The 18586-nt window shown below is 42.0% G+C and overlaps 1 protein-coding gene across 3 annotated transcripts in view; it reads left to right on the top strand.

The window, feature by feature from the left end:
- Window positions 1-18586, top strand: part of LOC133542836 (zinc finger protein 609-like) — a 235845-nt gene that overhangs the window by 160590 nt on the left and 56669 nt on the right. For all 3 annotated transcript variants that reach the window (XM_061887034.1, XM_061887035.1, XM_061887033.1), the window contains exon 3: window positions 16-241. In XM_061887034.1, coding sequence (XP_061743018.1) covers window positions 16-241 — 226 coding nt within the window. The remainder of the gene's footprint in view (window positions 1-15; window positions 242-18586) is intronic.

The raw sequence follows: 18586 nt of genomic DNA, 5'->3' as shown, positions 1-18586 counted from the left end.
ACTTTTCTCTTGCAGATGGAATCTCCTGTCTCAACACCAGTCCCTCCCCCCCTACATCTACTTGCCGCAGTAGGCAACAGTGAGATTTCCTCGCCATGTGAACAGATAATGGTGCGCACACGCTCAGTGGCAGTGAACACTTCCGACGTGGCCCTCGCTACGGACCCTGAGTGCTTAGGACCCTGTGAACCCGGTACCAGCGTAAATCTCGAAGGAATTGTCTGGCAGGAAACTGAAGATGGTAAGTGCAGTGATTTTAAATGTATCAACATTGTGCTATGACTTGGGATAGCAACATGTTTCAATCACCAGTGTTCCTACAGCACACTTTTGGGTCGAAAATAAAAAAAAATATTAGTTGATATCAGCAGAATGCAACTGGGAACTACTGAAATCCGGAGACTTTTCATGTGCCGCTTAAAAACACAATTCTAGCTTGCCTCTGTGTCAAACCAGCACTGTTATGTACTGTATGCACAAACGTTTTTTAAATCTGAAGAGATTTTTTTTGGGCCACAGACCCCTCACATTGAAATAATGGTGCATTCCATTTGTAATGGAAAGTTGTAATTTCCAATTTCCAAGTCGGAGGTTTCATCTGGATTGGCACTCGAGGTCGGATTTTCAACTTGGAAATGTCGCCACATTGTCACTCACCTAAGTCAGCTTCAAAAATGGCTGCTCTGAATGAACACAATATAAGCTTCTGCAATATCAGTTTATTAGCACTTCTGGTAAGTTTTAGTGCACTAAATCAGCCATATACGATTTATTGATGGGCGTTTATAACATACTACATTTTTTTATATGATATAAACATTCTACATTGCTAGCAATAGCATCTGTTTCCTCTTCATCAACTGTGTTTTGAAATTTGTAGAGAAATTGAATATTTTCCCAAAATCTGTTTATATTCTGACAAAAAAACATAGTATTTTTCCGTTTCTTTGTGAAATCAAGATGTGGCCATCTTGATTTCTTGAAACGGGAAAGCACACAATTTGGCTGTGACGTTTTTCCCAGCTCTGATTTCAAACTTCATCGGTAAACATCTGGCATTGAAGAGTTTTGATCGACAGCACATCACACCACACACTGAACGATTCTGTCCTACCACCAATCGACAATCTTATCCTCCCAGACAGAAATATTGTGTTTTTAAACATTATCTAACAAAAAAAGGAGAAGAAATATAGAAACCACCACAGCAACAACCGGGAATAACAGCAATGTAGAATAGGTTACACGAGATGAGGGAATGATGGTGGTTTTAGGACTATTTTTGACAGAAAAATCCTAAATTTAAAAAAAGAATAATAGAAAATAGATACTGGGACAGTATGAACGCACATAAGCTACTGAGCGAGATAGAGGTGAGTTGTTGTCAAATGAAGCTAATGGCTGGTGTTAACCTAGAAAAGACACATTGTGCATGGTGTTGAAGTCGTTAATTTGTATTATGATGAGACTCGATTTTCTCCACAGACATGAAGACTTTACTTCAACTTGATCAATATTTTAGAGCCAATTATCAGGACAAATGAACTCTTAAACCCCCTCAGACCACAGGACAATCTTATAGGATCATCTTAAAAGACAAAATAATTAGGCGTTTGTCGTACTCAATCAGGCAGTGGAACAATCAGGACAAAAACGGTCCAATTATCTTTAGTTTCCCCCTACATGCTGGCTTACTGAATTGTGTTTGCTGGTTTAGTCCAAGTGCATGTTCTTGTCAGAATACGGTTGCTACAAGTTAAATGTTAAAGACAAGGTGATCGGTTAAAATAGCCAAATCTTACATTAAAGGCCTACTGAAACCCACTACTACCGACCACGCAGTCTGATAGTTTATATATCAATGATGAAATATTAACATTGCAACACATGCCAATACGGCCTTTTTAGTTTACTAAATTGCAATTTTAAATTTCCCTCGAAATGTCTTGTTGAAAACGTCGCTGTATGATGACGCGTCACCGGTTGTAGCGGACATTATCTTCCAGCCCGATCCAAGCTATAAGTAGTCTGCTTTAATCGCATAATTACACAGTATTCTGGACATCTGTGTTGCTGAATCTTTTGCAATTTCTTCAATTAATAATGGAGAAGTCAAAGTAGAAAGATGGAGGTGGGAAGCTTTTAGCCTTTAGCCACAAAAACACAGCCGGTGTTTCTTTGTTTAAAATTCCAAAAGATGAAGCTTTACTATAGATCAGAGCGATCAAGCGAGCCGTCAACCGGCAGTTTTCGGTGAGAAAATTGTGGTAATAAGTCGCCTCTTGCCGGAGACATCAGCGGAGCTTCCGTCCTGCTGCAACTGCCGTGACTTCCCTCAGAGACTTTGGCGTCAACACACCCGTGGCCACACCCTTTCGACTTTCAGGTTCTATTCAATCTCACTAAAACACTAGCAACACAATAAGCAGATAAGGGATTTTCCAGAATTATCCTAGTAAATGTGTCTAGTAACATCTGAATCGCTCCCACTGCAATCACCTTTTTTTCTCTTTTATTTATTTATTTTTTTCTTCTAGTCCTTCACTCTAAATTTCTTCATCCACAAATCTTTCATCCTCGTTCAAATTAATGGGGAAATTGTCGCTTTCTCGGTCCGAATAGCTATAGCTGCTGCTGGCTATGATTGTAAACAATATTCAGATGTGAGGAGCCCTACAACCTGTGACGTCACGCGCACATCGTCTGCTACTTCCGGTAAAGGCAAGGCTTTTTTATTAGCGACCAAAAGTTGCGAACTTTATCGTCGATGTTCTTTACTAAATCCTTTCAGCAAAAATTTGGCAATATCGCGAAATGATCAAGTATGACACAGAAAATGGACCTGCTATCCCCGTTTAAATAAGAAAATCTCATTTCAGTAGGCCTTTTCATTAATAGGCTATTAACAGACTTAGACCACCGATTCTCAAACTGGTGCATGAGCTCCATCTAGTGGTACGCAAAATATTCAAACACAGTGTTGCTGTTCAAACTGTGTGTAATGTTAGTGGTCAAAATATTAAATATACTTGTTAAATACAACTTTCGCCTTGCTTTTAATGAATACTTAGGCCTAGTAGGCGACTGTATTTTAATGTTGGTCATTATGGCGGTACTTTTAGAGCCAAGTGTTTACTGAGGTGGTCCTTGGTATGTTTGAGAACCACTGACTTAGGCTGTCGATGTGTAAACTATATTGAGACAGATATAAAAACAAAAGACATCAAGAAAGACGTGTGTGTGTGTGTGTGTGTGCGTGCGTGCGTGCGTGCGTGCGTGCGTGCGTGCGTGCGTGCGTGCGTGCGTGCGTGCGTGCGTGCGTGCGTGCGTGCGTGCGTGCGTGCGTGCGTGCGTGCGTGCGTGCGTGCGTGCGTGCGTGCGTGCGTGCGTGCGAATTTAATACTGTTCAGCAAAAGCACGTTTGTCAGGTCAGACACTGACGGCCTGTCCCGAAACCCTGATTTGATTAACTATTTTAATAAAGGCAGTGTTCGGTATAAATCCAAATCTGTGGCAACTCACAAACAACCTTATTGTTTTGAAAGTGTGAATGCTGTCACACCATATTGTCATAAACATGGCAAAATTTACATTTGAGAAAAAGTGATGTTGCGCGGTGTAGATGATATACGATAACAATTATAGAAATTTGGCCTACAATAAAGCTTTTAATACTATCGTTATTTATTGACAATTCATGTTGACGACACATTCTAGCTGTGTCCCACAACACAATGTAGCGTTGTCACTAGTAAGATAGCTGTTACACAATCCTCGCCTCCATGGTATCATTATCACTGGAAGACGAGAAAATAGCCAAACATAATTAATACACATTTTGACTGTAACAATACCGAGTATAGTATCAATATATGATTAATACTACAGTGATGAGATAATATTTTGATACAATAATAATTTAATAATTAATGAAGGAAGCTTCACATCTTACTTTTCGACTGTCAATCAACACATGTTTGTCTCAAGGTGCCACACATTAGAACAATATGCGATAATTTACTTTCAAAAATATTTTGCTTTATGCAGACGGACTGGGCAGCACGGTGACAAAGGGGTTAGTGCGTCTGCCTCACAATAGGCTCGGGATCTTTCTGTTTGGAGTTTGCATGTCCTCCCCGTGACTCCCTAGGTTCCCTCCGGGTACTCCGGTTTCCTCCCACCTCCAAAGACATGCACCTTGGGATAGGTTGATTGGCAACACTAAATTGTGTGAATGTGGGTGTGAATGTTGTCTCTCTGTCTGTGTTTGCCCTGTGATGAGGAGGCGACTTGTCCAGAGTGTACCCCGCCTTCCGCCCGATTATAGTTGAGATAGGCTTCAGCGCCCCCCGTGACCCTAAAGTGAATAAGCGGTAGGAAATGGATGGATGGATGCAGACGGACTCAGAACTTTTGTCTACACTGTGCTCTTAAACTGAAAAATGAAACTATACAGTGTTTATAATGTCATGTAATCATCAATCAATCAATCAATCAATGTTTACTTATATAGCCCTAAATCACTAGTGTCTCAAAGGGCTGCACAAACCACCACGACATCCTCGGTAGGCCCACATAAGGGCAAGGAAAACTCATGATCTGTAATAATAATGCAAGTGCCCATTTAAAAAGATACAACCTTTAATTTCTCATTACTGTAGAATTGTTTACAATTAGGACTGGGCGATATGGCCTTTTATTAATATCTCAATGTTTTTAGGCCATGTCACGATACACCATATATATCTCCATATTTTGCCTTAGCCTTGAATGAACACTTGATACATATAATCACAGCAGGATGATGATTCTATGTGTATATATTAAAACATTCTTGTTCACGCTGCAGTAATATATGCTCATTTTAAACTTTCATGCAGAGGGAAATCCCAACTAAGTCAATTGACCAAAACTGTATTTATTAAACAGTTATTAAGCAGTGCCACAAACGTTCATTTCATTTCAAAAACAGAAAGTGCAAGATTGTCAGAGACATTTTAAAACAAGCTATGAATGCACTTTTGTGCATGATGTCACTAAGATGACATATCAAAACAACACTAAATTAACATGCACTTTTTGTACAGAACACCACTGCAATAGTTAAAAAAAATTACAGTGCACTTTTGTGCATGATGTCACACAAGATATTTCAGTAAGTGTCACATAAAAGTATATGTCCTTCGCTATGTGGTAGGTTCCTGCGAACGGTATTTCCTTCTGTTGTTAACACATTTTTTTCGTATGGTGTTGATCTGGAAATAGTTGCTTCGGCATTTTGTTGGTGTGGCACCGGACGGAGATGTTGACATGCACAGTTTCAAGCACTCCTTATTCTCTGGCGGGTGACTTTTCACATGATGCTACATTAGCAGTGGTGCTACTTTTTGTAGCAACGCTTTAGCCACACAATTGTTCAACATCTTCCCGCTTGAAGCCAAACCACCGCCAGACAAAGGACCCCCTGCTGTTTTTCTTGGGAATTAATTCTTCCTTCATTTGTTACCAGATTCGCACCTAGCATCACAGCTAACGTTACCTTGTCGCTACCTGTCTGCTCCGCGGGAGCGTGTGACGTTGCACACGCGACGTATGTAAGAAGGTGTGCTTGGTTTAAGTCTCTGTGAGGAGAGACAAGAAAGAGTGGGAAACGCATGCAGTATAATGCCCGCAGCTAAAAGCAACAGCGTGAGAACATATACTCGAATATCACGATATAGTCCTTTTCTATATCGCACAGCCCTATTTACAATCATACTGTAATTGGAATGTAAATACCTTTGCTATCCTAAATAAATAAACAAACAAAACAATAAAATGGACTCCACCCATACATGTTATACCGCTTGTCCCTTTCATCTCTGGGAGCTTAAATTTACCCTAAATAAATCCATCCATCCATCCATCTTCTTCCGCTTATCCGAGTTCGGGTCGCGGGGGCAGCAGCCTAAGCAGGGAAGCCCAGACTTCCCTCTCCCCAGCCACTTCGTCCAGCTCTTCCCGGGGGATCCCGAGGCGTTCCCAGGCCAGCCGGGAGACATAGTCTTCCCAACGTGTCCTGGGTCTTCCCCGTGGCCTCCTACCGGTTGGACGTGCCCTAAACACCTCCCTCGGGAGGCGTTCGGCTGGCATCCTGACCAGATGCCCGAACCATCTCATCTATCTGGCTCCTCTCGATGTGGAGGAGCAGCGGCTTTACTTTGAGTTCCTCCCGGATGGCAGAGCTTCTCACCCTATCTCTAAGGGAGAGCCCCGCCACACGGCGGAGGAAACTCATTTCGGCCGCTTGTACCCGTGATCTTATCCTTTCGGTCATTACCCAAAGCTCATGACCATAGGTGAGGATGGGAACGTAGATCGACCGGTAAATTGAGAGCTTTGCCTCCGGCTCAGCTCCTTCTTCACCACAACAGATCGGTACAACGTCCGCATTACTGAAGACGCCGCACCTAAATAAATATTGAACAAAAAAATACACCAGATTGTCTTATTTGTTTGTTGCTATTACGTGATCACGGCTTTCTCGCTTGTTCTTCTGTGTTGATGGGCTCATATTGCCCTTGTGAGTTGAAGCTGAAATATTCCCCCAACGGCACATTTGGCTTTGCAACCATACTTTGTCCTCTTAATTTTCGTTACTTTGCGGAACTTCTCACCTGTATGTCGTGAGTAGGGAGGCAATATCCGTGCTTCCTGTGTGTGTAAGCGAGCGATCTTGCTCACCCCTCACCAAGACAAAGTTTGTGATTGAGTGAAATGAGGACTCAGTTAAGTTAATTATTCATTTATGGTTCGATTGATTGACTTGTGGACTATCGGACCAGATCTAGTCACCGTTAAAACTGTTTGTTATTAGCGTACTTGCTGCCTACACAGCTGCAAACACAAACACCGCGAGGCTCAACAATTCTGTCTGTCACTCAAATGTCGGTGACGCCTCCTGCGGCTCTTCAGCGCACGAATTAAAACCTGAACGGGTGAGGTGTTATGTCTTTTAAGGATCCAGAACAATATCTTTTTATAAATATATTTCTTCTGCCAAGAAAGTGTAATGTGTGGCTATTTTGTGTTTCATTTTTTAAATAGCATTTGGATATAATTGTGCATGAGCATATATTTAAAGCACATTCAACAATACTTTGATAATAACGATAACCATGATAATTTTGGTAACAATAACTGTAATATAAAATCATGTCGTTACATTCCTACCCTGGACACACAAGGACTTTCAATCAATGTATTTTATTTCGGCAATCTTCACATAAAACAAAGAACAACAAGAAAAGAAAAAAAAAACAACACTCATTTGAGCAATGATTGAGCCGAAAGGGTGGAGGTTGAAGCAACGCTTATATAAACCTACCCCATCACAACAAGAACAAGGTTCAAAATATATAAAATCTAAAACATGCTTCACTTATATTACTTTTTTTTTAAACAATATATAAGCAACATATATGTAGCACACGTCTCATATACACAGTTTAACATTTAAATCAAACATATACATTCGTACACTTATATATATTATATATATACACAATTTATTTGAATTCCATATAAAGTGGTAATATATACATTTTAATATAACCTATATGTATAATTATGAAATCATAAATTGTATTTATATACATATTATATATTATTGTCTTTCTAAAACAATGTTTGCTCTTCTTTCTTATATTTACTAATGACTTTTACGGTAAAAGCTTAACTATTTAAAAATCTGTACATTCTTATTGGCTTCATTTTGCTCAAACTATTTAATAAATGTGAAAAAGGAAATATTAAAAAAAACATTTAGTTGATACTTTTATACCACTATCTTGTGTTTTTGTCTGATTTATAATTGAGATCATTTAACTATCCTGAAAATTTTAAGTATTGGTATTGGTATTAACAAAGTATTGTAGTCTGTAATACAGAGGCAGTTTTAAGTTGAGTTAGGTTAACTTAAAACTGCCTTTGTTTTTACTTGGAATGGCAAACTGTTAGTATCGCCTAAGACTAAAGACTAAAATAAACAAACAACAGATGAATAATGTAATTGCAGGAGACTGAAAATAGGGCTGGGCGATATATCGATATACTCGATATATCGCGGGTTTGTCTCTGTGCGATATAGAAAATGACTTTATCGTGATATTCAAATATACGTTCTCACGCAGTTGCTTTTAGCTGCGGGCATTTCACTGCATGCCCTTTTCTCTCTTTCCTGTGTCTCTTTCTCACAGATATGCGCACTTTGTTGCATATGTCACATACTGTCACGTCATACGTCACATACGTATACGCCCTCGCGGATCAGAGAGGTAAGAGCATGGGTAACGTTAGCTGCGATGCTAGCAGAGCCGTGCGAGTGGTAATACAAGAGAAAGTAGGTGCGAATGAAGGAAAAATTAATTCCCAAGAAAAACAGCTGGAGGTCCATCATTTGGTGGTAGTTTGGCTTCAAGTGAGAATATGTCCAACAGACAACCGTAGTCAAGTGTGGGCCAAAAGCGTTGCTATAAAAAGTAGCATTACTGCTAATATGTAGCATCATTTGAAAAGTCACCTGCTAGAGAATGGAGAGTGGTTACTACGCATATCAATATCTCCGTTCGGTGCCACACGCCCACACCATCAAAATGCTGAGGCAAACATTTCCAGATCAACACCATATGAAAAAAATAGTTAACAGAATTTAATAACGTCCGTAGTAACCTCCCACATAGCGAAGGACGAATACTATTTAATTTCCTATTATGCAGCTCATTTTTATTTGACACTTAAAATGTCTCTGACAATCTTGCACTTTGTTTTGGAAAATGACATGAACGTTTGTGCCACTGCTTAATAACTGTTTAATAAATACAGTTTTGGTCTATTGACATAGTTGTAATTTCCCTCTCTGCATGAAAGTTTAAAATAAGTGAAGTGAAGTGAATTATATTTATATAGCGCTTTTTCTCTAGTGACTCAAAGCGCTTTACAGAGTGAAACCCAATATCTAAGTTACATTCAAACCAGTGTGGGTGGCACTGGGAGTAGGTGGGTAAAGTGTCTTGCCCAAGGACACAACGGCAGTGACTAGGATGGCAGAAGCGGGAATCGAACCTGCAACCCTCAAGTTGCTGGCACACCCACTCTACCAACCGAGCTAAACCGCCCCAAAATAAGCATATATTAATGCAGTACGAAGAAGAATGTTTTAATGTAGACACATAGAAACATCATACTGCTGTGTTTATATGCATCAAGTGTTCAATTCAAGGCCAAGGCCAAGGCAAAATATCGAGATATATATCGTGTATCGCGACATGGCATAAAAATATCGAGATATTAAAAAAAGGCCATATCGCCCAGCCCTAGCTGCAATATACATCGCAATTTTAGGACACATCCCTAATTAGTAGTGTTACTTCCCCCTTGTGTAACCAGTGTTTTTTCATGTTCTAGTTGGACTGAAGTTTCACTTTCCTTTAGTTTTCATGTTGTTTTATATTCTGTGATGTTGTGTCAACCCTTAAATCAGAGGAATATAAGTCACTCTCTTATTCAAGGAAGGCATGTCGGTGTAGAGAGCTCCCCTATACCGCTTCTAATTTCTGTTCCAGCCCAAGCCTGTGGCTGACACATCCTTGTTCTTTGCTGTTACCAAGTATCCAGCTTTTAATGGCCTGACTGTTATCCATGCCAACTCGGGGCGAGTCAGGCAAAGGCCTGTGACAGGGTTGCAAGTCATACAAGGCGACTTCTGTTTGTGACACAAACAGGGCTCAGAGCCAACACCAGCACTGCATTTGTCTTGCCTCATGCTCTGCCTCGCCTCCACATTCTCTCATCACGTCCCCCTCCCTCTCTAAGTCCGGTTTGTCCTCTGCCTGCACCCTCCTGAAGGTGCTATTTTCTTTTACATACTGTTGGTAGTGGACTGGTGTGCTGTGTAACATGGGGGAATACACAAGTTTTATGTTATGGTGGGGAAGTGTTGCAGAAGCGGTGGTCCATTTTCAAAATTAAGATTTGCTGTAGTCCACGAGTCGCTTATCGCATTTTTAATTGATAGACCGCCAAGGAATGTTCATGTTTACACTTTTATTCCTTCAGGTAAATAATTGCAGATGAATAAGCCTATCAGTAATAAAAACATTTTGCACTGAATTTCATGTTTACAGGACATCTTGCTTGTCCCTTTTGGGGTCGCGGGGGGTGTTGGAGCCTATCTCAGCTGCATTCGGGTTGAAGGTGGGGTACACCCTGGACAAGTCGCCACCTCATCACAGGGCCAACACAGATAGACAGACAACATTCACACACTAGGGCCAATTTAGAGTTGCCAATCAACCTATCCCCAGGTGCATGTCTTTGGAAGAGAAAGATCCCGAGCCCGGGATTGAACTCAGGACTACTCAGGACCTTCGTATTATGAGACACATTCACTAACTAACCCCTGTTCCGCCGTGCTGCCCTCATAAACTAATCAAATCTTTAATAAAGAACATTTTTACATCAATCAGTTTAGGGATGTAGATATCTGGTCAGGACACTCCTCAATCTTTTGCCTTCACCTTCATTGCCCATTCCTTTTTGGTGACATTATATACTCTGGACCGAGACGTTGAGTCTGTGACATACATGGCGGACAATACAGTTGTGTTTAAAATTATTCAACCCCCACACAATTTTGGTGTTTTAGCAAGTTGGACATTTATTCCGTATTTTGTTTATAGTCCTATCAAATAAAGATGCATTAAATAGACAAATGCAACTTGAATTACAACATTATATTTCGTAACATACCAAACCGTGTCATTTCTCTTAATATCTCATTGACAAAATTATTCAACCCCTTGAAAATCATAACTCTTAAGAACAGAATTTGAATAAGGTCTTTTCAATCAGGTGTTGAAAACACCTGTAGATGTGATTAGAATCATAACGAGCAACAATTAAACTGATTGAAAAAGACTGTGACGCTCAGCTTCTTGTAGATGGTCAATGGTGTATTTGCAACATGGTGAAGTCCAGGGAGTGGTCAAAGAAGTCAAGAGAGGAGGTAATTTCTCTTCATAAGAAGGGATATGGATATAAGAAAATAGCAAAGACATTACACATTCCAAGAGACACAGTTGGGAGCATAATTCGCAAGTTTAAAGCTAAAGGCACAGTGGAGACACTACCTGGGTGTGGTAGAAAGAGGATGCTGATGCGTACAGGGGTGAAAACCCCCCAGGTAACAGCTGAGGAACTACAACAGGACATTGCAGAGGGGGGAACACAGGTTTCTTCTGAGACAATAAGGCGCGCACTACGAGATAAAGTCCTCCATGGCAGAACTCTCAGGCGCACCCCACTTCTGACTACCAGGCACAAGAAAAATAGACTCCAGTATGCCAAAAATCATCTGGACAAACCCCAAAGGTTTTGGGAAACTGTCCTATGGAGGGATGAGACAAAACTGGAACTCTTTGGGCCTATGAATCAACGTTATGTCTGGAGGAGAAAAAATTAAACTTACAAAGAGAAGAACACCTTGCCTACTGTTAAGCATGGGGGGGGTCAATCATGCTCTGGGGCTGTTTCTCTGCCTCAGTTCCTTGAATCTCCAGCGCGTTCAAGGCATTATGAATTCTATTTCCTAGCAGGATATATTAGCTGCAAATGTCATGAAGTCAGTGACGAAGCTGAGGCTTGGGAGACGTTGGACCTTCCAACAGGACACGGATCCCAAGCATACCTCCAAATCAACATCAAAGTGGTTGCAGAAGAAGGCCTGGAAGACTCTTGAGTGGCCTTCACAGTCGCCAGACCTAAATCCTATAGAAAACCTGTGGTGGGACTTGAAGAAGGCAGTTGCAGTACGCAAGCCCAAGAATATGAATGAACTGGAGGCCTTTGCCCAAGAGGAATGGGCTAAAATGCCTGTAGATGGTTGCAAGAAGCTTGTGTCCGGTTATGTATCACCTTTGAAGGATGTCATTACTGCCAAAGGGTGTTCTACTAAGTACTAAAGATGCATGTAACTAGGGGGTTGAATCCTTTTGTCAATGAGATATTAAGAAAAATGTCCTTTTTTGGTATTTTGTAAAATACAGTGTTACAATTTAAGTTGCATTTGTCTATTTGACACATCTTTATTTGATATGACTATAAACAAAATACGGAATAAATGTACAACTTGCTAAAACACCAAAATTGTGTGGGGGTTGAATAATTTTGATCACAACTGTAACTGATAGTCTGTTTTGCCAGTCCAAATGCATCTGCCATTTTCCGTAGTTTTCCTCGACGGCCAGGTAATACAAAGCATACGCTACTTTTTTTATCACATTCACGGGAGTCCGCATTCTCGTTGTCTCTCCTTCGACAAATGCACAACGTTTTTCGGTAAGTAGAATCACAGCTGAACCTCGACATTCGAAAGTTCTCCTGCCGTCTGAGAAGTGTTGTATCCGAAATAGCTGCAATGGCTTTCTCTAAAGGTATTCATGTGTGATTTCCACAAGCGTCTGTACAGACAGAAGGAGAAACACGGGCATGTCTGGATGACTCGCCTCCATACTTCCAGTGGTTAGCTCCAAGTTACGAAACCGCTTTATTATGAAGCTGGCTGTGGCGCCTTCTTTCTGACGTCACCTCCTGTGTAGGGTGCGGCCTTTCTGCCGCCACTTCCTCGCTGAACTCAGTATGTAAACGATCAATGAGTCAATACAAATCTAAAAGCCGGAGATTCAAGAAATACAGGGCGTAGTTTCCCATGTAAAAAAAATGTCTAAGGAGGGGGACTTTAAAGGGGAACATTATCACAATTTCTGAAGGGTTAAAACCAATAAAAATCAGTTCCCAGTGGCTTATTTTATTTTTCGAAGTTTTTCTCTAAATTTTACCCATCACGCAATATCCCGAAAAACGGCTTCAAAGAGCCTGATTTAACCATCGTTATATCCACCCGTCCATTATCCTGTGACGTCACAGCGTGACCACACAGAAACAAACATGGCGGATAGCACAGAAAGGTATAGCGATATTAGCTCGGATTCAGACTCTGAGTTCAGCGCCGTAAGCGAATCAACAGATTACGCATGTATTGAAACGGATGGTTGGAGTGTGGAAGCAGGTACCGAAAACGAAATTAGAGAAGAAAAAGAAGCTTTTGAGCCATATCACGACAGACAGCGGCACGGGAGGAAGCGCGGACGAATTTGGCGATCGCCTTGTAACCAACGATTGGTATGTGTTTGTTTGGCATTAAATGTGGGTGGAGGGAAAGGCTGGATGCAAATATAGCTACAAATGAGGCATAATGATGCAATATGTACATACAGTTAGCCTAAATAGCATGTTAACATCGATTAGCTTGCAGTCATGCCGTGACCAAATATGTCTGATTAGCACATAAGTCAATAACATCAACAAAACTCACCTTTGTGATTTCGTTGACTTTATCGTTGGAAATGCATCTGCTTTGAGTGTCGCAGGATATCCACACATTCTTGCCATCTCTGTCGTAGCATAGCTGTCGTTGGTAAAGTGTGCGGAACAAACGAGGGACTTTCGCATCTTTTGGCCACTGGTGCAACTTGAATCCGTCTCTGTTCGTGTTGTTACACCCTCCGACAACACACCGACGAGGCATGATGTCTCCAAAGTACCGAAAAAAGTTGAAAAAATGGAAATTAACAGAGCTGATTTGACTTGGTGTGTGTAATGTGTTTGAGAAAATGGCGGGTCGCTTCACGATGTTACGTCACGGGTGAAAGGTCATTGCTCCGACAGGCGAACAATTGAAAGGCGTTTAAATCTCCAAATTCACCCTTTTAGAGTTCGGAAATCGGTTAAAAAAACATATGGTCTTTTTTCTGCAACATCAAGGTATATATTGACGCTTACATAAGTCTAGTGATAATGTTCCCCTTTAAATGATAGTTTAGTGTGGCTGAGATGGGGCTTAGGATAAATAATTATTCGTTTAAGGGGTTATACGGCTTAGTGTAGACATTGCCCTGGAGGCGCACGAATGCAGATATCTTTTGGGGCCCATTGCATATGAAGGAATGAGGAAAGTGAGATTGTGCAAGGCGTAAGCAAGAAACCGATTTACTTGAAAAACATACCACGGGTATCCTGATTAGCAATAGTGTTGAATTATCCCCCACTTCTCTGCATGACAAGTCTCATACAAAGCTGTTTAAGCATGCAGTGTGTGTGTGTGTGTGTGTGTGTGTGTGTGTGTGTGTGTGTGTGTGTGTGTGTGTGTGTGTGTGTGTGTGTCATTTCGCATGCCAGCCAACAGCTGCTTCATCACCTCTGCCTTTCAGCCTTGTGGGAGTAAATGAACAACAGGCCCCAGTAATTGTCTCACTCGACAAAAAAGAGAGAAATGGATGAAGAGGTAGCAGGCAACAAACAAAATGCAATCACGAAAGCTGTATGTACCTCTGGATGTTGCGGAAAAGAATCCATTTTTTAACGCTGTGTAATTTGTGCAAAAATGGACAAGCTCTCTTAGGAGGGGGTTGTGGTTTATTAGTGCTCAATATTTATGTAGCTCACTGATCTGGATTAACATCGCCGCACTAAACAATATGGTGAGACACTTTAACAGGGTGATGGAGGAGGAAAATGGGTCATTAGAGAAGAGGAGAAGCAAATCCCTCCAGTTGAGTCTGTCTGGTGGCAAGTGAAGCATAGACGGAGGGGAGTTAGTGGGGGTAGGGGGTCATAACCATGGTATTTTGAGGCCCGGCACTGACACAAATCCCCTTAACACAGAGAAGGCAGTGGCAGCTCCCAGGGTCATGTCAGCATAGCGATGGGCCAACCCCTCCCAGGCTTAGCATGCTGATACCTCCAAATGTCATCTCTAAAGTGCTGGAGAGGTGCATTGCTCTTGAAATACAGCCCAGAATGCACTGGCTTCTGCTTCAGGGTAGAAGGAGCACAGCGGGCCTCTTTGGCCAAATACTGCTGCTCGGTGCCAGTGCAGCCCATCCCCCACCCTGACACACACACACACACACACACACACACATACACACACACACACACACACACACACACACACACAACACATAGAGACACACACCAGCTTTGCATACCAGGCTGTTCCCCATCTATGATCCCTACTAAAAAAAATAATACAGCCTGTTGTGATAAATGTTTGTACGATTATTTATTATCATCCTTTACATCAGAAATGTCAAAACTACGATCTGTCAGAGAATTCAGTGCGGACTGGGAGAAATTACAAGTTTAACAAGAAATTAGGCACGTGGTGTATTTTTGCCTAAATTTGTTTGAAATTAAGTGATATTACGGCCCCCTAATGGGAAAAAAAAGAATCAACGGTCAATGACCACAAAGTTAAAGGCCTACTGAAATGAGATGTTCTTATTTAAACGGGGATAGCAGGTCCATTCTATGTGTCATACTTGATCATTTTGCGATATTGCCATATTTTTGCTGAAAGGATTTAGTAGAGAACATCGACGATAAAGTTCGCAACTTTTGGTCACTAATAAAAAAGCCTTGCCTGTACCGGAAGTAACAGACGATGCGCACGTGATGTCACGGGTTGTAGGGCTCCTCACATCCGCACATTGTTTATAACGTGAGTCTCCAGCAGCAAGAGCTATTCGGACCGAGAAAGCGACAATTTCCCCATTAACTGGAGCGAGGATGAAAGACTCGTGGATGAGGAAATTTAAAAGTGACGGACTAGAAAAAAAAAAAAGGCAATTGCATTGGGAGCGATTCAGATGTTTTTAGACACATTTACTAGGATAATTCTGGGAAATCCCTTATCTTTCTATTGTGTTGCTAGTGTTTTAGTGAGTTAAATATTACCTGATATTTGGAGGGGTGTGCCCACTGGTGTCTTGACGCCAGTTTCTGAGAGAATTAGCCACAGCAGCTGCAGCCCGACAGAAGCTCCGCTGATCTCCAGTAAGAGGCGACTTATTTCCACAATTTTCTCACCGAAAACTGCCGCTCGACATGTAGTCGGGATCCATGTTGACTTGACCACTCTGATCCATAGTAAAGCTTCACCTCCGGGAATTTTAAACAAGGAAACACTGTGTGTTTGTGTGGCTAAAGGCTAAAGCTTCACACCTCCATCTTTCTACTTTGACTTCTCCATTATTAATTGAACAAATTGCAAAAGATTCAGCAACACAGATGTCCAGAATACTGTGTAATTGCGTGATGAAGAGAGACGACTTTTAGCCGCAAGTGGTGCTGCGCTAATATGTCCCCTCCAACCCGAGACGTCATGCGCACGCGTCATCATTCCGCGACGTTTTCAACAAGAAACTCTGCGGGAAATTTAAAATTGTAATTTAGTTAACTAAAAAGGCCGTATTGGCATGTGTTGCAATGTTAATATTTCATCATTGATATATAAACTATCAGACTGTGTGGTCGGTAGTAGTGGGTTTCAGTAGGCCTTTGATTTGATAGTCCCTTGACCACCGCATCAATTAGGGCTGGGCTATATGACCTTTTAGTATCTCGATATTTTTAGGCCATGTCACGATATACGCTCTATATCTGGATATTTTGCCTTAGCCTTGAATTATCAACACCTGATGCATATAATCACATCAGTATGATGATTCTGTGTGTCTACATTAAAACATTCTTGTTCATACTGCATTAATATATGCTCATTTTAAAATTTCATGCAGAGAGGGAAATCCCAACTAAGTCAATTTACCAAACTATTTATTAAAAATGTTGCAGTGGGACAAACATTCATGTCATTTCCAAAACAGAAAGTGCAAGATTGTCAGAGACATTTTAAAACCAGCTATTAGTGCACTTTTGTGCATGATTTCACTAAATTGGTAAATGGGTTGTACTTGTATAGAGCTTCTCTACCCCTTTTTAATGAGCCCAAAGCGCTTTGACAGTATTTCCACTTTCGCCCATTCACACACACATTCCCACACTGATGGCGGGAGCTGCCATGCAAGGCCCTAACCAGGACCCATCAGGAGCAAGGGTGAAGTGTCTTGCCCAAGGACACAACAGACGTGACTAGGATGGTAGAAGGTGGGGATTAGTCATCATTGTCACCGACGTCCCACTGGGTCATTATTGTCACCGATGTCCCACTGGGTGTGAGTTTTCCTTGCCCTTATGTGGGCCTACCGAGGATGTCGTAGTGGTTTGTGCAGCCCTTTGAGACACTAGTGATTTAGGGCTATATAAGTAAACATTGATTGATTGATTGATTGATTGAACTAATAACCCTCAGATTGCTGGCACAGCCCTTCTACCAACTTTGCCACGCCGTCCCCAAAAACAAACAAAAACAACACTAAATTAAAGTGCACTTTTTGTACAGAACGTCACTACAATATTTTAAAACATAATAAAGTGCACTTTTGTGCATGATGTCACACAAGATATTTCAATAACTGTCAAATAAAAATTAGCTGCATAATAGGAAATCCAATACTGTGTGACGTTATCTCCTGTTGTTGACTATTTTTTCATACGATGTTGATGTAGAAATAGTAGCGTCGGCATTTTGTGGGTGTGGCACCGAACATGAATGATGTGGTCCTGATGGCTTCATCTGGCCGGGATCTTCAGCTCTCACTGGATCGGTTCGCAGCCGAGTGTGAAGCGACCGGAATGAGAATCAGTACCTCCAAGTCAGAGTCCATGGTTCTCGCCCGGAAAAGGGTGGAGTGCCATCTCCGGGTTGGGGAGGAGACCCTGCCCCAAGTGGAGGAGTTCAAGTACCTAGGAGTCTTGTTCACGAGTGGGGGAAGAGTGGATCGTGAGATCGACAGGCGGATCGGTGCGGCGTCTTCAGTAATGCGGACGTTGTATATATCCGTTGTGGTGAAGAAGGAGCTGAGACGGAAGGCGAAGCTCTCAATTTACCGGTCGATCTACGTTCCCATCCTCACCTATGGTCATGAGCTTTGGGTCATGACCGAAAGGATAAGATCACGGGTACAAGCGACCGAAATGAGTTTCTTCCGCCGTGTGGCGGGGCTCTCCCTTAGAGATAGGGTGAGAAGCTCTGCCATCCGGGAGGAACTCAAAGTAAAGCCGATGCTCCTCCACATCGAGAGGAGCCAGATGAGGTGGCTCGGGCACCTGGTCAGGATGCCACCCGAACGCCTCCCGAGGGAGGTGTTTAGGGCACGTCAAACCGGTAGGAGGCCACGGGGAAGACCAAGGACACGTTGGGAAGACTATGTCTCCCGGCTGGCCTGGGAACGCCTCAGGATTCCCCGGGAAGATCTGGACGAAGTGGCTGGGGAGAGGGAAGTCTGGGTTTCCCTGCTTAGGCTGCTGCCCCCGCGACCCAACCTTAGATAAGCGGAAGATGATGGATGGATGGATGGATGGGCACCGAACGGAGATGTTGACTTGCAGAGTTTCAAGCACTCTTCACTGTCTCGCGGGTGACTTTTTTGCTACATATTAGCAGTAATGCTACTTTTTGTAGCAACGCTTTTGCCGCATACCTGACACATTACGGGTGTCTGTTCAACATATTCCCGCTTGAAGCCAAACTGCCGCCAGACAATTGGACCCCCTGCTGTGTTTCTTGGGAATTAATTATTGTTCCTTC

The sequence above is a fragment of the Nerophis ophidion genome, linkage group LG25 (genome assembly GCF_033978795.1).
Source record: "Nerophis ophidion isolate RoL-2023_Sa linkage group LG25, RoL_Noph_v1.0, whole genome shotgun sequence".
In the NCBI taxonomy this organism is placed as follows: domain Eukaryota; kingdom Metazoa; phylum Chordata; class Actinopteri; order Syngnathiformes; family Syngnathidae; genus Nerophis; species Nerophis ophidion.
Note: the sequence above shows the minus strand (reverse complement) of the source record. Positions and strands in the feature narration are given on the sequence as shown.